This window comes from Heliangelus exortis, chromosome 17, assembly GCF_036169615.1.
Source record: "Heliangelus exortis chromosome 17, bHelExo1.hap1, whole genome shotgun sequence".
NCBI lineage: Eukaryota > Metazoa > Chordata > Aves > Apodiformes > Trochilidae > Heliangelus > Heliangelus exortis.
The window spans coordinates 10,903,395-10,928,249 of record NC_092438.1 but is presented as its reverse complement, the minus strand read 5'-3'; the positions used below and the strand labels follow the sequence as shown (position 1 = coordinate 10,928,249).

Sequence of the window (24,855 nt, the reverse complement as noted above, 5' to 3'; positions counted from 1 at the left end):
TGGGTGCTCCTTATCCACCACCACAGTGGTCCAGTGGCCACATTCACACACCTGCTGCTTCATCATGGTTTTGCTTCCTTTGCAGCACCCATTTCCCCACCCTAATACCTCACCCAAGACCCCTCCCAGCCCTGGAACCCCACAAATGCCCCACACACACCTCACAGCCCCCCAAGATGCACTCAGGGTCCACAGTGCTAAGAACTCCCAGCTTGTTGCACCAGTGAATTTGAGCATCCCATGTCCCATGTGTGAATAAATAAAAACCATCACCCCTCCCAGCACCTTTCCCCCCAACCCCAGGGGGTTAGGGCCTTGCTGCAGAGGCTGAAGGCTTCAGCCAGACTTGGGTGACATTCTCAGCACCCTTGTGTCCAGCCAAAACACCCACCTGAGAGCTGGGGATGGGGGCTAAGCTGTCCTGTGCTCAGCTCCCCCTGGCCAGGCTGTGCTGGAGGGTGCATCTGACCCCCAGCATCCTCCACCAAATCACCCTTTTCCAAAACAAGAGGCAGTGGCCAGACCTCAGAATTTAGGGCCAAATCTGAGGCTGGGCAGGACAGTTCCTGAAATCTGCCATATTTATAGCTCAGCCCAACTTGTTTACAGCTTTACAGAATTACCTCTGTCTCCATCTGCTCATCTCAAAAAGCCAAAGCAGGAAAAAATAAAAGGCAAAAAAAACCCAAAACCAAACCCACCAGGGATGGAGGAATCTAGATGGATCCCCTGACAGCTGCTCAGAAGCAACCCAGAGCCACACGTCCCCATGCTGGCAGGTAGGAAAACCTCAAATTTGCAGCTTAACCAGCTTTTTTCCCCCAACACCCCCTTTCTCCAGCACATTGCTCATTCACCACATCCCCGCAGGATCCCCAACCAACCCCCCGGGATTGACAGGAGCAGCGACTCGCCCCGGGCAGGCAAAGCCCTTTGCAAACACTCATTAATTACCCTCGGGAAAGCTCCCAGTGTTATTGCACCCTGTTTCACCAGCACCCAAGCCAGAGTCAGGGAGAGGGGGGTACCAACCCCACAACAAGCCCCCCCTGGTTCTCATGAGAGATTGGTGCTGGATCACGGTTCCCTGGGATCGTTGCCCACCCCTTTTCCCACCCTCTGGAGGTGGAGGATGCCAAGAAAATGTCTGCTCCTGGAGCTGCTGGGCCAGCCAACCCTCCTGGCAGCCCTGACCCAGATTTTCTCCTTGTTATTGTCTGCTCCACGCCAAGGACACTCCCCGGCACCACGCCGGGGCATTCCCCAGCGCTGACTCCACCGCCCCGAGCACAGCACCGCCGGCGGGTGCAGAGGATCCCCCCTGGCACCCACCATCCCCCTGGGAGCAGCTGCTGGGTGAAGACCCCCCATGGACATTGGTTGTCACTCTAGTTGGGACGAGCCATCAGCTTCCCTCTGGGAAGGAGGGGAAAGCTTTGTGCTGGGCACAACCCACCCCCTCCAAATGCCCCTCCCAGCGCTTCCATACATCAAATAATCCAAGGGTTTCTTTCCCTTTCATGAGCTTGTCACTTTGCAGGCTCCTTGGCACCAAAGGGAGATCACAGAGGGACAGACAGGCCCCGCCAGTCTCCCTGAAACCCACGGTCTGCCCGAAACCCTCAGTCCCTATCTGCCCACCCAGAGCAGTTCCCGCTCACCAGGTCCTGGCCTCAGCTTCCTCCAGCTGTCCATGATGAAGAGGGTGATGCTGCTGTTGAATATGGAGGTCAGGGATGACATGAGACATTCACCATCACTGCCACCATCAGCTCCTGCAGCTCTGGGGAAGAGAGGGACCCTCAGGAAGCAGCTGAGCTGAGGGAGATGGGGTGGGATGGGGGCCCCAGGGCACAGCAAACCCAGCAGAGACAGAGGCACCTTCTCCCACCCGCTTACCATGGGCATCAGCTCAGCCACCAGCTTGGGGCAGGCCAGGTTGGAGCAGCCCATGGCAGCCCAGCACACACAGGAGCATTCACGGAATCACAGAACCATCCGGGTTGGAAAGGACTCTGAGATTATCAAGTCCAACCCTTGATCCACTGCCACTGTGGTTCCCAGCCCATGGCACTCAGTGCCACATTCAGTCTCTTCTTAAAAAAACTCCAAGGACGGAGAATCCACCCCCTCCCTGGGCATTCAATTCCAATGCCTGATCACCCTCTCTGTAAAGAATTTTTTCCTAATTTTCCTCAGGCTCCACACAGGACGTGGTGTCTGGGGGACCATGGCAGGTGACTCCTCACAGGTCCCTCAGGCACCTCCTCCCTCCCAGCACCCCTTTGCCATTGGGCTGGATATTGGTCCCACCTTCCAGCCACAGATCCCCGACCTTGGCAGGAGGGTGAAGCACGGATCCCTCATGGACACCCACCTCTGCCTGCCCCTGGCCTCACTCCCGCCATTTCCTCCAGAGGGGCAGGATCCAGCCCAGCCCTCACCTCCCGCTGCCTCACGCCCGGCCCAGCTCCGCTTGGACCTACCTCCACCAAAGCCTTCCTCACATGAAAGCCAACGACAGCCGCCCCAGGGGGGACCTCCGGAGCTGGGATGGGCCCTACCAAGACCTGGAGCTACAGCCAGAGGCAGCTGAGCCCCAGGGGCAGGCGCTGCCCGTCCTGGCACACCGGGCCAGGCGGGTTCATGCACCGTTGCGGCAGTTACCTCAGCACCGGCCAGGCTGGTCAACGCCCAGTTACTGCCTCAGCTACTCAACCAGTACTCAACCCTTCCTATTTTTATTTATTTAATTGTTATGCTTATTAAATATTGACATTGATGGCGGGCATAAATACAGGTGGGCTGCATTGTTCTCCAATCTGCATCCATCCGCCCGCCACACAGCACGGTTGATCCCTGCAGATGGTCGGGAGCACCGTAGACCCTTGGAATGGTTTGGATTGGAAGGGACTTCAAAGCTCATTGAGTTTCAAACCCCCTGCCATGGGCAGGGACACCTCCCACTAGACCAGGTTGCTCCAAACCCCATCCAATCTGGCCTGGAACATTTCCAGGGATGAGGCAGCCACAGCCTCCTTGGGCAACCTGGGCAAGGGTTTCACCACCTTCACACTAAAGAATTAAAAAAAAAATTGTCCCGACCCTCCTGGATGGGGACCCTTGCCAAAGTGAGGTGCAGCCTCATCACCCCAGCTGGCAACACCTTAGGGCTGGAAAGAAGAGTGGGGTGCAATGGGGCTGTGAGGGGAGGACAAAGTAGGGTGCAGGCGACAGACCACAGGCAACGCTCAGCACATCCCAAGGACGCTAAAAAATCCCATCTTGGGCCACCTTTCCCCAGGGTTCGAGTCAGCGCCAATGCTCCAGTGACTCTGTCCTCCAGCAGCTGTGAGTAAAGCTGATGTCACCGCTCTGTGCCTCAGTTTCCCCCTCTCTAAAACACCACGTTGTGCACGGCTCCATGCAAATAGGTGGCAACCGGTGGGTGGAAGATGCTCCAGAGGGCAAAGCAGTGTCTGGGTGTTACAGCCCAACTGAAACACAGGTCTGAGGACTCAGCTCTGCATCCACTACCCCTCGGTGGGACCAGGAGGCGTGCAGAAAGCAAAAGCCAAGCCTAGTGGGGTGGCCAGAGTATCCATCAGAGCCTGTGCTGGGGGTGCTGAATTCACCACGTGGGGTGTTCCTCGGGATGGGGGACCCAGGCATCTTTGCCTCACGTGGGGCTCCGCCATCGCAATTCCCCCCCTCCAACACAGCTGTAGGAGCCAGCACATCACACCAGGGCTGGGACGCCATGGTTACACCTCCGTGTAATAAATCATAAGCTCACACACCCCGCAAAAGAGATCGTAAATGTCTTTGCACAATGAAAACAGAGCTGGGGACAGCCGCCAGCAGCTGAGCTGGGTAAAACCGCAGCACGCTCCAGCCACGCCATGGACACCCACGCCTGATGCACCAGCCCCGAGTTAGCACATCTCCCAATCAACCAGGGCTGGGACACCCAAAGGGGGGGGACAATAGCCAGGGATGAGGTCCTGGAGCACCAAGTAGAGCTGAGTGCTTGGCTCTGTAACCTTCGCTGTCCCAGTTGCAACTCCACCAGCAAAGGGGCCACCACTGCTTGCTCAGCAGGGCTAAAATTTGCACCTAAAATACCTGGTCTGGCCTCCAGCACCCTCAGTCTCCACCACACCCCTCCTCAAACAGATCACAGAGTTTAGGTGACATCCCACCACTAGAAAAACCCTGTGAGGTTGGCACAACCTTTCCATAAAGTCATCCACTTCACGCAGAACACTTCCTGAACCAATATTTGATGGGAACTTAACCCTTCCTCCTCACATCCCCACATCCCAACACAAGATTGTCACATCCCCACATCCCCTGTCCCCAGCATAACCCAGGCCACAATGCCACACCAGGGGATGGGCAGGGGGGTGATTTTTCCAGACCTTTTCCAAGCACTCACATCAACCTTTTTCCTCCAACACAAGAAAAGCCCCCAGCTCCCTTCATCAGCCCATTACCGTAACATAAAGCTGAGTTCTATCCCCCCAACCTGCTGCAGCCCAGGCGCAGGCTGGGCTTTGAGGAAAAAAAATTTCTCCTCTATTTACACATTCCCAACTCATTTTTCCTCCCTCCTTCACCCCACTGGGAGCCCTGGCTGGGGCAACCAGGTGCCACATGGCCACCATGTGTGCAGAGAGGAGCCCTTTGATGGCCAAGCACCCAGGCAGACAGGCGGCTTCACCCTGGGAGCCTGACTCAAGTGGGGCTCTCATTTACACGGCTGCAGATCCAGATCAGCTGCTCCAACACCAGGGAGCGAGACGCAGCCCCTGGCATTTCCCTTCTTTTTGTTGTTTTGGTTTGGGTTTTTTGTTGTTGTTTTGCATCCGCTCAAGAATCTGACCCCGATTCTTGAAATTCATCTTTATCTGAGTTGCTAAGCAGACAGCTCCACATTTCTGGCTTGTGAGCACCAACTGATGAGCCCAGGGTGGGGTTTTTCGCCCACATCCCAGCTGTTAGTGAAATCTGTCACAGCAAGGTCAAGTGCTGTGACCATGTCCCTGCTGCAAAGCTTGTGGGAGGGGGGAGAACATGAGGCAGAACAGAATATTTTCACTTGGAAGGGACCTGCAATTATCATCTAGTCCAGCTGCCTGACCACACATTAAAGCACGGTATTAAGGGCATTGCCCAGATGCTTCTTCAACAGTACCAGGCTTGGAGCATTGACCACCTCTCCAGGAAGCCTGTTTAAGGGTTTGACCCGACTTTTGATAAAGAAATGCTTCTGCATGTCCATTCTAACTTCCCCTACTGCAGCTTTGAACCATTACAACATCTCCAACCCAGTGCTGCTCCCCTGCTTGTTCCTCACGCTCAGCTCAGGAAGGGTTAACCATGACACAGAGCTGCTTTCCGGGAAAATGCTGACTTCCTAGCTGGGAGAGGGGGAGATTTCAGGGGAGAGACTTTTTTAAAGACAAACCCCCAAACCCCTTCCCAGCCACCCATCCCCCTACCTCCCTGGGCCCGGAGGTGTGAGGACCCACCAGCCGAAAGAGTTAAGGTGCAGGCAGGGCGGGCTGTGTGCAGGCAGCATGTGACTGCAGGTGGGGCAGGGCGGAGCCATGAATCACCTCTTTTGCTTTTCCTCTTTTCACTTCTTGCTGTTACCTGTCCAGCTCCGGCACTCGGCTCTGGCAGGAGCCCCAAATCATCTCCCTGCCAGCCAAGGCGATGAGCAAGAGGCCAGCGGAGACCTTTGCTGCTGAGAAACCCACCGGCTGACCCAGTTCTCCAGGAGCAATCACCAGAAGTGGCATTTGGACCAAGAGATCCCGCTGCTTTCACCTCCCCTTCATCAAGCTTTTTTGTTGTTCTTGTTTGTTTCTTTTCTACTTTTTTAATTTTTCTGGTGTTGTCTCGAAAGACCAGAGGATGAGAAGAGCGTGGACCCGGACGTAGAGGACCTTCCCGGTGGTGCACGTGTGCCCGGGGCTGTCTCTGCCCTGGCCGTGGGAAGCTCCAGGTTTTCCTTGCCCGGAGCAGAGCCGGGAGCAAGCAAGGAACTAAATCCTCATCCCTGGCAGAGGAGAGCTCCAGCGTGGCAGGAACTGGTGAAGAAGGGAGCGACGTGTTTCCCCACCTGCACGTTGAGCCGGGGAGGGCAAAGCAAATCCTGTATTTAGAGACTGGAGAATAATTAATTCCTTATTTGTTGTCTCTCTTCAGCACTCACTGGGCATTCAGAGCTCCCTTGGGAGGGGGTAGCTGCGTGCGTGGTCACCATGGCTTTCTCCCAGGTGCAGTGCTTGGATGACAGCCACGTCAACTGGAGGTCCAGCGAGTCCAAGCCTGAGTTCTTCTACAGCGAGGAGCAACGCCTGGCCCTGGAGGCACTGGCCTCCCGCGGCCCTGATGCTTTCTATGAGGTCTTGAAGAAGGAGAATATCAGGGATTTCCTCTCCGAGCTGGAGCTCAAGAAGATCCTGGACACGTTGGAGACCTACGACCCCGGCTCCGAGTACATCCCACGCCACGGCAGCAGCGTCGGGGAGAGCGACGGCGACCGCAACAGCCAAGGGGACGAGCAGGACGTGGCCCCCTCCTTGGAATACTGGCCCCAGAGATCCGACCGCTCCATCCCCCAGCTGGACCTGGGTTGGCCCGAGACCATCGCCTACCGTGGGGTCACCAGAGCCACTGTCTACATGCAGCCACCCATCGAGGGGCAGGCCCACATCAAGGAGGTGGTGCGGAAGATGATCTGCCAGGCTCAGAAGGTGAGATGGGTGCGCCGCAGGGGCAGGGTAGGATTGGCCCCGGGCTGTCCTGGTGAGGATGGATCCTAACATCCTGCTCAGCCAGAAAAATCCCTGTCCTCTGCCCAAGTAAAGGCGTCGGGGTCAAACGTTCAGGTTTTCCCACGTTCGCTCAACGTTAAGCAATAGTTGGGAATCAGATTTTGCTGAAAATTATTCTAGCCTGCTCCAAATACTCCCCAGGAGCAAGAGGACCTCTCCTATGATCTGTATGGCAGTACCATCAGTCTTAAGGTCTGAATGGGGGCTGCGGGAAAAGCCACTAGAGTGAAAAATGGGTTTGAGCTGCGGCCCAGCTGCAAGCCCACAGTCCCAGGCACCCCACGATTGTTCTTCCCAAAGCCCTGTGTGACTGCATGTGGGAACATGCAGGAACCCAAGGAGCCAAACTGAGCCCTGGGGCAAAACAGATGAAGTCACTGGTCTGGTGCTGATATGTCTGAGGGTCAAGCTCAGTCTGAGATTGCTGTGGTGCTCCAAGCTGGTCTCACCCTGGATTTAAGAGGAAAACTATGAGTTGGTGTGCAGGATGAGGATGGGGAGATGCAGAGTTGGGTTGAAATTTCAGATCAGGGAGCAGGGAGTTGGGGTGCATGAGAGATGGGGTCAGGCTGGTGGCACTGGCAAGAGGTCCAAGGAAGGAAGGAGATGATGGCAGATGCTGAAGGCCAGTGATGGTGGACAGAGGTTGCTGGTATTTCCCAGTGACCCCGTCCCAGCTGGGAAGGGCAGGGGAGTTGTCACCTGCTTGATTCATGGTGCTTTGAAGCCCTTTGAGCTCTGCTTGTGTGCTTGTTTGAGAAATCCAGCTCTGAGGAGGCATCATCTCAACCCTGGGGAATGCCCCACCAAGAAAATGAGGAGACCCTGCCAGGGTGGTTATGGAGCAAGTGCAGACAGGCTGGGATGTGGCTGTCTTGGCTCTGTTTTGGGGCCAGTGCTGGGGTTCACGGATTCTGGCAGCAGAGAGGTGACAAGGGGCCAGCAGTGCTTCTCCAAGAACAGAGGGAAGGGGGTCTGAAGAGCCCCAGATCAGGCAGGAAAACTCATCTCCCAGCATGCTGGAGACAACTGGGCTGTGGGATGGCTGATGGGGAGGAATCAGGGCAGCCCAGCTGTAACCAGAGACAGTTTTGGCCACCACCATCTTCCAAAAGTCAGGGTGACCCATCCTTACTCACAACATTTTCCCCCACCAAAGGGCTTTGCAGTGAGGAGGGAAAAGGCAAAGGAGGGAAGATGTCCCGTGGGATGGAGGTTGGGAGAACTCCCCCACTACCAGTGCTGTCTCATCTTCGGGTCTTTCCAGCTGCCTCTGACCTGGGCTTGCAGCTCCTGCCCAGCTTTGCCTTCTCACCGCTTCCCGACAGCTCCCACGCAAACAGCATCTCCTGAGTCATCCTGACACCCTCCTCCTGCTCAGCAGAGACCGGTGGGTGGGTGAGTCAGGCAGCTGCCAGGCCCTGCTGCCTGCACCATCCCCACCTCTCCTTGGAGCTTCTCCAAGCCACAGGGACATGGCTGTGGTTGATGCTGCTGTGGTTGTCACCAATACCTTCATGCTCTGCCTCCTGGTCTGGATGGGTCTCACCGGTGGAATGAGATGTGGTGACATTGCTGGTGACATGCAGGAGCCTGCTTGGAGCTTAGAGAGGGAAACAGAGATGAGTCCATGCTTCAGTCCACAGAGTCTGAGGATGGCAGGAGTTAAGGGGTCTGACAAGTAGGGTTCTTCCACCCCATATATGAGGACAGCAGCTGCTGCAGCTGAAGCTGCTCTCATGCAGCTGAACCCAGGTGACCACAGGTGTGGGGACACTGGGACAAACTACTACCCTCTGTACCTGGACACTTCAGCCAAGGTGTAGGATCCTTCATGGCAGCTTGGTGGTGGAAGGGTTTGGCTGAGGAAGCCAGGAGTAAACAGAGGGATGGTCCAGCTGCCTCCCCATCAGGCATCACATAGGTTGGCAATGAGCCCTGTTCCTTCAGCCAGCCTGGGAAGATCCCTGACAGATTGTCCCACCCTACCAGGCAATGACAGTGCTCTTCACCCACCTGCAGAGGAGCACAGGGTTGAGAGAGTTTCAGTAGCACATCCCAGGGATGACACTTCTGCTGCTGCTGCTGAAGACATTTGGCCTGAAACACTCTCAGATACCGAACACCAAACACGCGGTTGCTGTCTCGTGGCCAGAAGAGCAAAGTTCACCCACCAGACAGCCTGGCCGAGGAAAGTTCAGAGCCCACGTGGGCATTGCTGATGCTGGGTAGGCTCAGGAAGCCAGGAGCTGAGACTTGAGGCCCCTTTGATGGTGCAGATGAACCTCCTTGCTTGCAGGAACAAGGCCAAACGTTGCCGAGTTCAGAGCCTCTGCTTTGCTCTGTGGAGAGGCAAATGCAGGCGAGCTGGAGCAGGGAATGCAAATGATCCCCTCCTCTTTCTGGGAATCAACAGGAGAGAAGAGAGGCAGGATCCTGCAGCCACATCCCTGCTTTCTCAATAAATCCCATCCTTGGTTTGGTGGTCAGGGATGTGCTGCACAGTGGGCTCACCTTGGAGACCTTCACGGTGTCCATCCATGACACAGCCACCTCTCCCCTGATGAGGATCCCCTCAGGCTGCAAAGCTCAGAGGATAGGTAGGGAGGAAAATGTCTTCTCCAGATTTTGGCTCTGTCTGAGGAGTCTGGAAACACAGTGCTTGGCCAAAAGCCACTGGAGGCAGCAGTGAGCCTGACCTCCTCTGTGCACCTGAGGTTCTCCAGGCTGAAATTGTGGTGACACAATTACCCTGTAAAGGTTGGGAGGCCCTATTAATTACTGTTTACAAAACCTTCTGCCATTCCTGGATGAAAGGGTCGAGAGGGGAGAGCAATTATTAATGTTACTTGTCCCACCTCTCCCTCACCCTAACACGCTTCCTCTAATTGTGCCTTGGTGCCTGCCTAATTTATTAAACACCCACGTGCTGTGCCCCAAAAATCATTATCTGATGACTCAGGGTGAGCTAATAAAGAGCCATGATTTCCTCTATAAAACATGATCCTGCAGTTTATGCACTCATCAAAGCCATTCAGAAGGATCCCAACATCACTTGCCTGGTGTCCGAGGGGACACGATGCTCAGTGGTCATCAAGGCACTGGGACCCAGCACATGCACATCTGCTGCATCCAATGGATCCTGGCAGCTCCTGGGATCCTGGGAAGAAAACCATCAGTTGGCTTGAGCTGAGCTTCTCCACACTCACCAGATGAATGGCAAAGGGATGGCAAAGCTTCCTGAGATGACACGGCAGCAAAGGGACTTTGGGAAGAGGTGAGGCTCTCCTGCTGCTGGGGACCCCCATGGAGGTGATGGAGCAGGAGCATGGCAGCACGACTTGCTCCAGACACTCCCATTCTCTGGGATGAGAATTAAATAGCTCGAGGATTTCACTCCCGGGAGCAGACAGACCTCTGCTCTCTGCAGATTAAACCCTGCACCTGGGTTGGGACCCAACCGAGGCTGAAGCGTGGGCACCTCAGAGGCAGATCTGACCCCGTGGTCCCTGGGCAGTCACTGTGCTGCCAGCACCATCTTCCCTTGAAGATGGTTCCCTTGCTGGCTTGAACTTCCCAAAAAGTTCAAGCTTTTTGGCATCCTGGTGTGAGATCCTGGTAACAGAGCCAGGCCAAGCCTGTCCTGCAGGCAAGAGGCGGCGGGGAGGGAGTCAGAAAAGCTGAGTGGTGACAGCTTGCACCAGCCCAGCAGGAGGAATCGGGTTGAAAATGTGGGCAAGTGGGTGAGATCTGGGCTTTCCTGGGTGCTGCCTGCTCGTCACCCCTGTGTGAGCCATGCTTGGGATGGGGGATATCACCATGTCCTGCCCACATCCTTGCAAAGAACCTTCAGAGCGACAGCAGCAAGACTGTGGAAGACTTAAGAATGCCAGGAGCGCAACAGGGAAATGCCTTTTCCTCCCAAAAAGGGCAATACTTTTGTCATCCTCATTGGATAAGCCCTCAGCTTCCCCTGGAGAAAATGCAACGTGACCACAGCCACAGGGAGCATCGGTGTCAGGGAGAGGAGCAAAGCCTCAGCACCAAACTCCTTGAGCCCCGGGACTCCTGGCAGACAGCACAGCTCCTGCCCAATTCCTTGCTGTAGATGGAAAACCCAACCCCTGAGCTGGAGGAGCAGCTTTGAACCTGTTTGAACTTTACATTGCTGGCAAGATGAGTGCAGCCCTCCCTGGGCAGCCCCTGCAAAGCAGGCACCGAGTTTTCTGCCTCAGTTTCTCCACCAGGACAATGAGGATGTGCACAACAAATGAACGGGTGCACAAAGGAGTGAGGAGTTTTCCTTTTGTGGCAAAGCCTGCTGAGAGGCTCTCGGGTGAGGATGAATGGAAATTCAGTTAAAACCAAGTGGCAGAGCCACGACATCACCTGTCACAGGGCTTGCTGGCACCTCCTGAAAGACTCGTATGTGGCCAAGGTTGGGGAGGTTGGGGTGGCACTGGTGACAGCACGGGCAGGAACTCCCCACATAGCCTTGCTCCTTGCCCCATTGCCTGCAGAAAAGGAAGGGAAGAGCCAGCAGTGTCAGAATGCAGGATCCTCTTAATTAGAGCCCTCCACCTCCTGTGGCATGAAACTAATTAAAAGGCAGCTTGGTGCTCAGAGAACCCTGGACTGGATGTGCACCAACCCCATCCCTTCCCTCCCGAGGGAAGAGCACCCCAGGGTCTCCCTGTGCCACCCCATAGTGTGCACACTCCCGTGCTGGTGTCCTCCTGGTTTGGCCACAAGCCGTGGCCATCAGAGACCCCTGGAAGGGTGAGAGCAGCACCCACTGTCCCCTGGCCCAGGGCACCTTCCAGGAACAGCCACAGAGATGGGGGCACTGATGGATTTCCAAGCGTAGGATAACGAGATGCCAGCACCCTGGTGACAAACCTGCCTGGCTGCTGCCACCCCTGTGGGATGAGGGGGGCAGACACAGCCCTGGGAGTTGCCCCATGGTGTTCAGCTGGGCTGCAGGTGGCTCATGCTGCACTGCTGCTGCTCACCCCCGTGTCATGGGTGATGCCATCTCCAGAAAGGCAAAATCCACAGATGGGTGTGGGGGGAACTCGGATGCTTGGGCAACCCATCCCTGTAAAAATCCCAGCATGCCTGGACGTGGCACAGATGAATTTTCCAAGCACATGTGGGACACTGCCATGTGTCAAACCCTAATGTCACTGCACAGGGCCCCTGTCACCACTGTCCTGGCTCTCCTCCCACAGCCTGGGAGGGAGGAGGGATGTTCACAGGGGGGGTTGCACAATAGAAGCAGCACCCCAAGGGCTCCCAGCCAGGCAAAGAGACAAAGAGGAGGGTCAGAAGCACTGTCCACCCCAGAGCTCTGGCCTGGCCTCGGAGGTAGGAGCTGACCTTGTACCCAGCCACATCGCTGCCAGCCTGGGCTTGGCACAGCAGCTGCCCCAAGAATCTCTGATTCTGGGATCACAGGGACCTGCAAGTTCTTGGCTACTTTCAAGCAAACCCATCAGCTCACTCCCAGGCCTGTTTTTTAAAAGGTATTAAAACTCATTTCAGCTCCTGAATGTGCCTCAGTTGTGTCTGGAGAATTTTTACCAAGCTTAGAACCAATTTTAGCTATTTTTTGTGTTGTTTCTCTCAACACAGGCGTGTGTGACAACCCCAGAGACAGTAACCACCCCCTGCAATGTGCCCTCAGACAGATGGACACATCACTGCACAGCAGCTTTCCCCTTCTGGGGCTTCCTGCCATGGGGCCACAGGCAATGCTGATGTCAAAGGGCCACCAAACTTCTCAGCCAGAAACTGCACTTTGACTTTTGTGCTATTTGGTAAAGGCTAGAAAGTTAGATTCACCCTCAGGAACCAATTTTTCACAAGTATATTATGCTACAGGCCACCACTGGAGACCAAACCTCCCATAGTGACAGCAGAGGAATGGGACTGAGGACTCCTGCATTCCACCCTTGGGCTGAACAAGAGCAGGGGGAGCCTGGGGACCCTCACACCAAATCCCACCCTCCTAGAGAGAGAGAACATGGCTTCAGTTCTCACCTGAGCACCTGCTGCATTTTGGGGTCATCATCTGGCCACACTACCCAGGCTCATCTCTCTTCTCCCCTCTCCAGGTCATCGCAGTGGTCATGGACATGTTCACTGATGTAGACATCTTCAAGGACCTTCTGGATGCAGGCTTCAAGAGGAAAGTGGGAGTCTACATCATTTTGGATGAGACCAACGTGAAACACTTCCTGCAGATGTGTGATCGAGCCCAGATGCACGCTGGACACTTGAAGGTAAGGATGGTCTGAAGGGTGGGGGTGACCTCCTCCAACTCAGGGAGATGATCAGAGCCTTGAGGGGAGCACAACCTCCAAACTTTCAGCAGTGCTAGAGGAGTTCAGTCCATTTTTGCCTGGAGCCAGACCTGAAGGAGATGCCCAAATCCAGAAGCATCAGGAGCTGGGGGATGGATTTCCACCCAGCAAAGCTGGATGCAGAAAGCCCAGGGGGCTGCTGGATGGGTGCTCAAGGAGCTCTGGGCCCAAGGGGGGGGGGGTACAACTCCAGCAGGGAACTGCAAACCCAAGTTTGCTCAGCTCAACCTGGTGAACCAGCCAGCAAGAGGGAAGGCACACGAGGAAGGATGCTCTGCCAGGGCCACATCTCTGCTGTCATCAGCCTGGGGCAGGGCTGCTGGGAGCAGCCACCAGCCGGTTCTCTTGCTTTCAGGCTTTCCTTCAGGTCAGAGTCTGGAATTAAAAAACTTGATTTTCCCCTTTTCCAAGGCCTCCACCCCAGCATGGGACCCAGAGGGAGCAGGGAGGCACCCACACTGCCCAGGGTGCCCTCAGCTGCACCGGGCACCACACCAGCACCCATCTGCCTGTACATAGTGTTCACCAGCCCTAAAGCTGCACAAAATTGTTCCTGTGCCCAAATCCACTTTGAAATGGGGCAGGAAAAAGCAGCTCGGGGATGCCTGGCAGTGCAGGGGATCTGCCCCCAGCCCAGAGTGCCCCAAACCCCTTACACATCCCTGTGTGTGCCCGGGGGACAGAGAAAAGTCACCTTGTGTGGTGCTCATGCAAAGATGGGGGAAGGAAGAGGGGCAGAGCAGTGGGCAGGGGGTTCTCTCAACCTCAGGAGCAGTGACAGGGACCCTTCCTCAGGACCTGGGCACAACGCTCCCATCCCCAGCTCCCATCCCAGCTGTGTTGCAAGGGATGCAAACACAGCAGAACAACCCCCCAGCAGCTTGCAGACCCCCTCCCCTCCCCTTTCTCAGCTGTACCGAGCTGTTGTGCCCCGCCCGCTGCAGAAAGGTGATATCTCCACTGCTGACGTCACCACCCCTGACGTCACGGCGCCTGATGTCACCGACTGCCAAATAGCTGGCGGGGGAGGCCCGTGCCCGGGCAAGCTCACCAAATCTGCTTGGGATGAAGGCCAACCCCCAGCTGAGCAGCAGGAACGCGCAGGAGCCACAACACCTTCACACGGGGCTGGGACACGGCAGGGATGTGGGGACCCCCGCCCCAGGTCACCTCCCCCAGCCCCTGCGTCCCCCCAGCTCTGCTTAATTGCCACTCAGGACAATTAAAAGCAAACTCGGTGAGTTTTTAACTTGCACCCAAACTCCTCGGCAAGTCTGGTCTCCTGCTCCAAGACCAGAAAAGCCGGAGCTGACGCACGCCGATGTTTTAATGCATGAACAACCCCGGTGGCAGGACTGGAAAAGCAGGAGAACATCTGCAGAGCTCGGCAGAAAAAGAAAAGGAAAAAAAAAATGTCTGGAAGTTAAGATTTGCCCACATATTGCAGCCAATTTGCTGGCAGGGGCTGCAGCAGAGCAGGAGGCTGGGAGGAAAGTAGGGCAGTGGCTGGGAGCTGGCGGGGAAGGCAGGAGATGCTCATGAAATGGGAGGTGATGCGGGTGCTTGGCAATTAGCGAGGCAGCTTTGGGCAAGGTGGATGCTTGGTTGAGCAATGCTGAGTTCTTGGGGAGTGATTCACCCCGTCTCAGGCTCGGCACCTGGCCACGGGGAGCCGGGTGCTCGCTTGCTGCTCCCTCCTCCTGGGAGAGATTAAATAAACAGATCCTAACAGCAGCAATACGGCGGGAGGAGGCAGGAAGGGAAAGGTAACCAGCACCTCACTCCTGGGGAGTTTTGTTCCCCTGGGTGTTAGCTGAGAAAAGCCCATAGCTGTCTTTGGGCCTTTGTGCAAAGTTTCGGCTCCAAGAGGGTGAGATCCACACCCTGGGACATCCAGCACCAGCACCCTGGGTGCTCTCAGCAGCCCCATGTGTAAAGGCAACATGGGACCAGAATCACAGAATCCCAGACTGGTTTGGGTTGGAAGGGACCTTGAAGATCATCCAGTTCCAACCCCCTGCCATGGGCAGGGACACCTCCCACCAGACCAGGTTGCTCCAAGCCCCATCCAGCCCGGGGCCTTCAACACTGCCAGGGATGGGGCAGCCACAGATTCTCTGGGCAACCTGGGCCAGGGGCTCAGCACCCACACAGTAAAAAATTTCTTCCTAATATTTCATCCAAATCTCCGTTTTTCCAGTTTAAAGCCATTCCTACTCATCCCATCACTCCCTGCCCTCATCCAAATCCCTCCTCAGCTTTCCTGGAGCCCCTTCAGGCACGGGAAGATGCTCTAAGGTTTCCCTGGAGCCTTCTCTTCCCCAGGCTGAACAACTCCCTCTGCCAGTGGAATGCAAATTGCCACCCCAACCTGCTTGCCAGCCACCCCCAGAGCTACCCACCACCAGACACTGAGGTGCTCAGCATAACTTCCCCCAGCCACACCAGGCAAAAAGGCAAATGCTAGGAGAAAAAAAAAGAAATCAAATGCTTCAAAAAAGAAACCCCTCTACTTCTCCACTCTGCGTGTAAAGTTTCCCTGGAAATCCAGTCAGGAAAGCCTTGGCTTCTGCATCACCAGCTAAAGCCAGCTTCAAATCACCATTCCTGCTGCCAGGCATGAGGGAGCAGGGACCAGGAGAAGCAGAAGAAGGCTGGAGGTGGGGAGGACAAATACTTTTTGTGCCTTTTTCTTTTTTTTTTTTTTCTTTTTTTAACTTTTTTTTTTAAGCTTTGTAAAGAAAACCAAGCCCTGGAGGGCATGACCTGGTGACATCACAGTGCCTTTAGCAATGGCATGACCAACATCCCTTGCAGGACTGGGAGGAATGTGGGTGCTTTCATAAGAAAAAATTTTCTCCCCACCCAAGGGAGACCATCTGAACAATGCTATCTGCTCAGCTGCAAAAATGTGCTGGTGGCCTCCAGAGAAAAGTGCAGAGGCCTGAGCCAGACTGAAGATAAAATTCACTTTCTCAGGCACCTTCAGGTCCAGCGTTCCTGGGAGGGAGGACACCCAGCTCCCCAACCACCTCTGCAGAGACCCACTGTGAGATGTGCCCTTTTGGCCCATCTCCCTGGATTTTGTTTCACAAGAGTGATAAGATGTTGCCCCACTGTTGGTGGCTTTTTTCCCCATCCATCCCTAAAAACAGGGCTAGACCCTCTGATTTAGGAGCACAGCTAGGGGTAAACCCAGTGGAGACCAAGCCCACTGCCATCAGGTTCACTCGTGCTGTCCTGGGGTCACCAATTTTCTCCTAAAAACCTTTGTACATCTCCCCCTGGGGAGGAGGTGAGGATTCACCCCTCCCATGATGGCATTTGCATAGATTTGCAAGAGATGGAAAGTGTCTGATAGGATTATCACACACTGCTCACCCACAGACACGAGCAGCACTGAGTTCAAGAGGAGGAAAACACTGCCCAGCACATGGGCAGAGCAGGAAATTCCTGAAGCCAAGTCCTCGATTCCCTGCATGGCCCTGGGCAAGTTATTTTATCTTCCCATCACCCTGGCCTCCTCCGAGCTGGCCATGAAGAGCGATTCCTGCTCCTCAAATGGGCTACAGAGCATCTACAGGGGCATCACTGGAGAGGTGAAGGATGGTTTGAAGATGATCCCTTTGCTTCCTGCTCACACCTCTGCCTTTGCTTTGCAGAACCTGCGAGTCCGCAGCACGGGGGGGACAGAGTTTTTCACCCGCTCGGCCACCAAGTTCAAAGGAGCTTTGGCCCAGAAGTTCATGTTTGTGGACGGGGACCGGGCCATGTGTGGATCCTACAGGTAATCAGTGGTGCCTCCCATCACCCACCCTATGGACCCATTGGCCAAAGGACCAACATGGACCCACGTGGTTCAAGTTCTGGTGCCTGCCCAGCCTGGCCCCAGGACCCTGCCCCAGATTTGCTCCTACTCCTCAACTGAGAGATGATTTTCCAAAGCCAACCTGAACACTGGAGTTGGACCCAAGGGGTCCCCACCACCCCACAGCCAGGCCTAGGACACCCTTCATTCTCTGAGGTGGTGGTACACACTAAGTGCTTCTGTCAGCGGATGTCCTTCCTTGTGCTCAAGGAAGGACAAAGACACCAAACCACAGTCAATCTTAGCTCTTGCATTGGCCTCAGCTTGTCCCCTGAAACATTTCCTATCCAAAATATTTTCCAGTTTGTCCAAATTGCTTTGGTAGAAACAGATCCAGCTCAGTCAGCTTTTCAGCTCAAAAAGGTAAGTTTCATAAAGATGGAACAGAAACATTTCCTACTTTCTAGCCACAGCAGAAAACAGGTCCTTTTAGTTGTTTGACTTAACTATCCCCAAACTGAGAAAGAAAAAGCCACCAGCACTGAAGTGAAAAACTAAGCAAAGAGTTTGAATTTTTACTTCAGGTTCCAGTGTGCTCAATTCTTCAACCCTTCCTTCTAACTTGGGATGAGAGCTGTATCTTCGATCTCATTATTATTAATGTTTACAGTGAGATCATGTCCCTGCTAGCACCACAAATCCCCCGGGGAAAGCCAGGCTTGGGAGAGGTGTGGTATTTACCAGCCAGCACTCAGAAAGTTTCCAACCTGTTTCTGTTCCAGCTTCACCTGGTCCGCAGCAAGGACGGACCGGAACGTCATCACGGTCCTCTCGGGCCAAGTGGTGGAGGCGTTTGACAAACAGTTCCAAGAGCTCTACCTCATGTCCAAGGGGGTGAGCCTCAAATCCATCTCTGTGGGCGAAGAGCCCGAACCCGAGCCCGTAACTCTGCCCTCTGTGGTGCCGGTGACCCCCGCCAACGCCGTGGTGAAGAAGTTGATAAACCCCAAATATGCCCTGGTGAAGGCCAAGAGCGCAGACCAGATCAGCAAGGCTTCATCTGAGAACCAGGACAAAAATCAGAAGGCAGACAACAAAGGGAAAGCCCTGCCCGAGGGCCAGGCTGGCGACAGGCACGGTGAGGTGGCGGACCTCTCCCTGCTCATCCACCCTGGGCTCCTGAACCTGGAGAAAGCAAACATGTTTGACTATCTGCCCACCTGGGTCGAGCCCGACCCCGAACCCGGGAGCGAAGTCTTGGGCTACATCAACATCATTGACCCCAAGATAAAGAACGTGAAGCTCTCGCAGATGAACCGCATCAAAGTCTGCGATGTCTCCCAGGCCAGCGCCCAGCACAGGCAGATGCTGAAGAACAGGGAGATGGAGAACAAGAAAAACTCTGACAAAGAGCCACCTCTGGTGTCCCCTTGCCACAGACAGACCCCACTGACCCCCATAGAGACTCCTGCATCTCCTGCTCCCAGCCCCACAGAAGGTGCCAGCTGGACAACAAAGCAGTCAGGAACGTTTGCCACTTCGACATTGGGCCACCACTTGAAGCCACCAGAGGAGATACTGGAGGACATCAAGCCACCAGTTCCAAAGCCAAGGACCACCCCTGTTGGTGTCCTTGTCACCAAAGTCATCACGCCCTGTGAGAGTAGCACTTCCTTGGAGATTGACACACAACAACCTCCAGCTGACCACATGGATGCAAAGCAGGAACTGGAGGAGAACCCTAACAGAGCCTCAATGGATACCTGCCATTTCCAGCCAGACCGGCCAGCGGTGGGGCCACAGGAGGACAGAGGGCCTCCCTGCACCCACAATGGGCTGGGAGAAGAGGAGGAGGAGGAGGAAGAGGAGTACATCACTCTGAGTGACCAGGAGAGCTACTCCAGCAGCTCTGCTGACCACAGCTACCGTCGCTCCAACGCCTCCTCCATCTCAGATGAGTACTTTGAGGTGAGGGATCGCTACGGGCCACTCCGGCGAACCAACTCAGATGTGACCCACAACGGGGAGATCCTGCCCATCCAGAGGAAGCTCAGCGACCCTCACATCAGCAGGGGCACCTTCATCAGCCCCTTGGGGAGCCTCCCATCCCTGAAGCATGTCCGCGTGGAGGACGTGACCAAGAGGAGGAGCAACGCCATGGAGATCCGGTGTGTGCTGCCCCACGCCATCCTGGATGGCAACAGCTCCTACCCCAGCACTGCCACACAGGTAGGACTTTTCACTCTAACCTTCCCCACCAAAGGTTGCAAACCTGGAGGTGACCCAGCCAGCTCAGCCAAGGTGTGGCATCATCCCTAGCTTTGGTGTCGCGTCCTAGATGCCGAGATCAAACTCCCCAAATGGGAGAATAACGCCTGAAACTCTTGGTAGGAGTCACCTAAGAGGTGTTCCTGGTCAGGAAGGTGGTGGCCAGGCCACAGCTCCTGAGTGCAATGGGAATGGCTGGAAAAGGGGAAGTTTTGGGGAACTGAAGATCATCCCATGACACTGGGTTGTGGGATAGAGTTCAGTGGCTTCAGGCATGACTGTGCCCAAAGCCGCCGAGCTCTATCCTACAACCCATCAGCAGTGGCATCATGCCCAGCCAGTGACAGACTGCGTGCAGGCGTGTCCTTCTCAGGCTTGTTTTCTAGCTCCTTGCAAAGGTGATTATCATCAAAGCAAATGCACTCGGACACATAATTAGACAGAGTAAGACAGAGGAGAAACAGGGACAGCAACCTCCGTGGGCAAGCGTTGCAGTCAGCAGCTTTGTGACCAATCCACCAGTGACACCAGACCCTTGTCACCCTGCACAGGCCACACCACCAGCATCCCCACCGTGGTGGGACCACTGCACCATACAAACAAGAGGATCATGGGGTCAAACCCTTATTTTCACCCAAGTGCTGCAGCTTCTTGGATCACTTCCAAGGGTTTTTCAGTTTCTCAAAGCTCCCAGAGCCTTCTTTCTTGGGGCATTCAACCCACACACACACCCCGGGCTAAATCAGTGGCTGAAATCACTGTGAAGCCACCTGAGGTCACCCCAGCTGAGCATCTAAGCTGTATTTACAGGGGATTAAAATTACTAGCCCAGAGTCCACTCGCTTCTCCTTTCTCAGCTCAGAGCAGGGCTTTAATCCTCACACACCAAATATCCCTTCATGCCCCATGGAGCTGTGCAGAGTGAGGAGCACCGAGCCCTTTGATGCTCTGGGACCCAGGTCCCAGGTGCCACCTTGCTCGGAGTGGCCAGGTACATTGGTGTTCCTCCAATAACTCATTCTGGCCGTCTGGTGAGAAGGTGGGTAATGAACATACCAGCAGGAGCTTGGCTGATGGCAGAGGAGACTTTCTACCATGTGTATAAATAATAAACCAAAACAAGCCTTGATGAATTCTCTGGAAACCACAGGTCTGACAGGGATCACCATCGAAACAACTTTTTCATTCTGGGCCCACATTTCTCAGGGGCTGGCCCATAGCCCAAGCTGGAGGGGGAGGCTCACGCTGGGCAGACATCAGGGTTTCTATCACATGGAGAAGGCAGCACCCACATTACCCCTGGAGCATCACCTCAATACCTGCAGCCTGGCTAATAGAGGACTGTGGTGGCATGCTAGTGGCATGAGGAGAGCATGTTCAGGTCCTCTCCTGTCCCACTCCCATCTGCAAACCCTCCCAGAGGTTTCCAGACAACCCTTCTACTCACCACTTGGTGACAGACAGAACTCCTGGTCCTGGTGATCATCCCCAGCATGATGACAACAAACAAGGGCAGCATCTTCAGGTGGCTGACCATGATGGAGCTGGCCTTGGGGTGACTCAGGCTCTTGGCAGAAAGTGACCTCTGGATGATGATCTGGGGGAAAGCCAGGTGGGATGGCTGAGCAACCATCGACACCTCCCAGTCCACATCAGCCTCCTTCTTGCCCAAACTGCACCTCAAGCAGCCCCAAACCCTGGAGCCATGGAGCACGGGGCCCAAATGCAGAGTAGGCCTGTACCCAACCCATTGACTGGGTTCCTCTCCAGACCAGCAATGAAGCTGTGTTCTGACACAAAAGCCCAGTGCCACCACATCCTCCTGCTGGTATCAACCATTCCCCACCACTCCCCCCTCTCTCTCCTTGCCCCTTCTATTCAATCTTCTCCACAGAGTTCCCATAATAAGAGGGACAGCCTCCTCCTACCACAGCTCCACCACCTACACTGCTCAGACCATCACACCTCAAACCTCTGGCCAAGGGATGATCACCCATGATGCAGACAGCCCTTGGGTTTTGAGACAATCTCTCTTAAACAGACAACATCCACAGGAAATGCTGACTTTAAAAGAGCTCAGGGTCTCCCCAGGGGGCTATAGAGAAGTGCTCAGCACCCAGCAAGATTGGGCCGCTCCAGAGCAAGGACTGGCTCATGCCACAGTGGGTGGTGCCAGTTCCTGGGGTGTGGTGGTCAGGAAGCTGTGGTTTAACTCCTGCCCAAGAGCCAGAGCACATCAGGAGCTGCAGGACCCACCACCCAGCTAGGTTATCACATCCAGCAGGTGATGACTTCAAAGGGAGAGGAGTTAAATCACCCATAGTCCTCCCAAACTTGAAGACCTTAGTGCTTGAAAACCAAACATCTCAGACCTTAGAGCTGATTTTAAGCAGTAGAGTTCAATCAGTCAAACATGACCTGAGCTAAACCACTGTGCTGCAGCCCCCCTGGTCAGGGCAGGTGGTGTCTCCTCAGGGACCACTGGGATATTGGGACTTAATGGCCTAACATGGAGTTGGTGGCAACACCACGGAGGAGATGGGGTGTTGGCAGCATGGCAGGAGGCTCAGCAGAGGCAGGGCAGGTTGGGGCAGTGGCTCTGCAGCCTCCTGGACCCAGCTCATCCTGCTGGCAGCACCTGCACCTCACCAGATCCAATCTCACATCTGCACGGGTGCAATCACAGCTCCAGATTGCGGCGCAGACACACCCAAAGAGGGAGATAAATATCTGGTGACCACAGCCATGTGTTCAGCTCTTACTCAGTCCAGAACTAAGATGAATGGTGCTCAGACCCAATCCAAATGTGTCTCTCAACCCAGGTAATCAGAGCCACCCCCACAGTGGTGTTGCAGCTCACTGTTGCCTCCCGATCCCACCTCCTCTCCCAGCCCTCCATCCTTTCATCTAATCTCGGTAGCCACCCAATCCCACAGGTTGGGTCTGGATGACTGAATGCTCTTTGGACCTGAATTGAGCAGTTAGATAATTAAGATGGGGGTTCAGGCTGCAGCTGAAGAGGAGTTGAGATGCCACTGCCATCCTTTGTCCTGGGTCTCCAGGTATCCATGACCTGGCTCAGAGCAGCCTTTGGGCTGTTGGGGTTGCTCAGGGAGCAGCTGCTGAGCTGCTGTGTGGTGCAGGACAGAGTGCTGCCAGAGAAAGAAATCAGAGGAGTGGCAGTGGTTAGGATTTGAGGCAAGTTTGAGCTGCCACCAGACTGGGAAGAATTTGGGCAAGGGAGCACACCAAGTGACAGAGGGACTTGTCTGTGAGGACTGAGTCCATGGCACAGACACATGAAGGAGAGCAGCACCCCCCTAGCAGCTATAGCTCAACTCTTTTTCTGCTTTTTAACAAACAGGGGACACACATCTACCGGTACCGACCCAGGAACCCAGCAGGTAGAGAACAAGGCAAGGAGGTCTCCTGCTCTCCAACACACGAGAAACTCCTCGGGGCCACCAAATACAGAGGGGATGGAGCTGAGCCCAAAAAGACCATTGCAGGCAGCCAGCCATACTGGCAGAGCAAAGCCTTCAGCCCCAGCAAGCCCACTCAGCCGGGCTGCCTCTCACCAAGCAACACCAGAACATCAAGCAAACGCTTAACCTCCCTGCCAGAAAGCCAGAAGACAACTGAAGAGATGAGGACACCCCTTGGCATCCCCCTCTCTAAACTGTCCCAGTCCAAGCACCTTAAGAACAGGGCTGCGGGAGCCCCAGGTGCTTCTATGGACTCCAAAAAGAAGCTCCCTGAGACCACCAGCCAGAAGGAGCACTAGGTGCTGATGCAGGTGGACTTCTAGGGAAAGAGCTGTAGTAGAGCATGTCTGGACCTCAGGCAGTGCCATGTTACACGGGGCAGGGGAATTCTTGTTTACATTTACCTGGTGAGTGCACCAGTACCAAGTGGCCATGATAGACAGCCCAAAAAGCCATCCCAGTCCAGGGCAAGTCTCCAGAGACTGGATCTCAGAAGAGGTGCATTGCATCTGCTCTGGGCAGGTGGAAGGAAGTGTTGGGAATAATCCTGGATGGCACAGCTATTAAATAGGCCTCTACCAGGTTGGGGTGACCTCTGAGCTCATTAAAAGCTGGGAAGCATCATTGGGGGAGGCTGGTTAGTCAGGTGAAACCTGGTGGCCTCTGAGATCAGCTGGCAACACCCTCACCAACTCCTTAGCTCAAAGCACTGCCCAGAGAGTGGGGGCTTGCTTGTGATTGTGTTTTCCTCTAGTTATTTAAGAGACTCTTCTATCAACATTTTGCACAGCAGGTCCTGGTACAGTCTGCCCTCCCTTTGGAGGTGAACCATGTTCTGAGACAAAGGCTTCTCAAGGGACCCACCTCTTTTGACCTCGTACTGTAAATGCAACCTGTTTGTTAAAGCTCCCTGGTGCCAGAGCAGGGGAAACTTACTTTGGACTATTAAACTGCAAGATTAGGTAGCCTCTGATTTGATACACTGCAGCTCAAGGTGTCTTGACACAAGTCTTTGGCCAAATCTTTTCTACCCCTCTGAGCGTTTCCCCAGCACCTCCCAGCTGGCTCCACCCCCAAACCTGAAGCAACCGGTGAGGAGGAAAAAAAGGGCAAAGATGACCCTTTTCCTTGCATTTTTCCTAGGAAACAGGATCCCAGATCTGAGCCTTACCCTGAGCCCTGCTGAGGAGTACATGCCATCAGCAAGCCCAAGCAAGTGAGAACCTCCAAACCCTTGGCAGCTCTGGCAGCCCCCAGCAGCAGCTGCCAACCAGCTCCAGGCTCTGCCCTGGCCCCCTCACCACATTCCCACTCCTAAGGGGCACTTCTGAGAGCTCCTTGCTGCTCCCCCAGTACCTCCAGCAGGAGGGTTTTGGAGCCAGCAGCCTTGCTTGTTGGAGGAGGGAGGGATGGGAGGCACCTGCCCTGGTCCCCCCACGGGCCATGCAGCACCCACGGAGGAGATGAGCAGGACAGGGGTCCTGATACCTCCATACCCACAGCAGCTCCTGATGCTCAGGAGAGAAGGGGAGGCTCTGGAAATCCCACCAGGCTCATGGAGGGAAGGCTCAAAGCAAGACTCACAAGAATCCCTGGGTGGGTTCACGCCCCCAAGTCTGGTCCCACTGTCACATCCCTTCCATCCCCACTCATGAGGGTCTGCAGCCCAGACCCTCAGCTTGGTCCCCCCCAGCATAATAGTGTGGTGGGAATATGCTCCTGAAAAGTCACCCCATGAGTGCTGCTGTCTTTAGAGAAACCCCTTAGGCTGTTGGGTGACCATCAAGTGCCAGCTTGAGCAAACCCCAGTTCCCAAGACACCCATCCTGCTCCACTGTCGCCTCTCCCTGCAGCCCTGTCCCCATCCCAGGCCATCCCCCTGACCTGAAACTTTTAGGGAGTTTGCAAAAGGGCATCACCCACCCTTTGCAACCCCCCCCCCCCCCCCCTCCTTCCCCAAAGTGTTTCACAAGGAATCAGCCTTTGGAAGCTCCTCCTGCTCTTGCTCAAGCGGTCCTGGCTCCTCTCCAGCGCTTGGTTTATCCAGGCACCAGCTACTCCCAAGCTTTGCATGGGCGTTG

General features: G+C 55.0%; 1 protein-coding gene across 1 annotated transcript; it reads left to right on the top strand.

The window, feature by feature from the left end:
* Positions 1-5,563: 5,563 nt before the first annotated feature.
* FAM83G (family with sequence similarity 83 member G) lies at positions 5,564-23,739 on the top strand. Its single transcript, XM_071760496.1, has 5 exons — positions 5,564-6,767; positions 12,965-13,132; positions 16,876-17,000; positions 17,804-19,250; positions 22,654-23,739. Exons 1-5 carry the CDS (start codon positions 6,273-6,275, stop codon positions 23,071-23,073), a joined length of 2,655 nt encoding a protein of 884 aa, XP_071616597.1. The 5' UTR covers positions 5,564-6,272; the 3' UTR covers positions 23,074-23,739.
* The last annotated feature ends 1,116 nt before the right edge of the window (positions 23,740-24,855 follow it).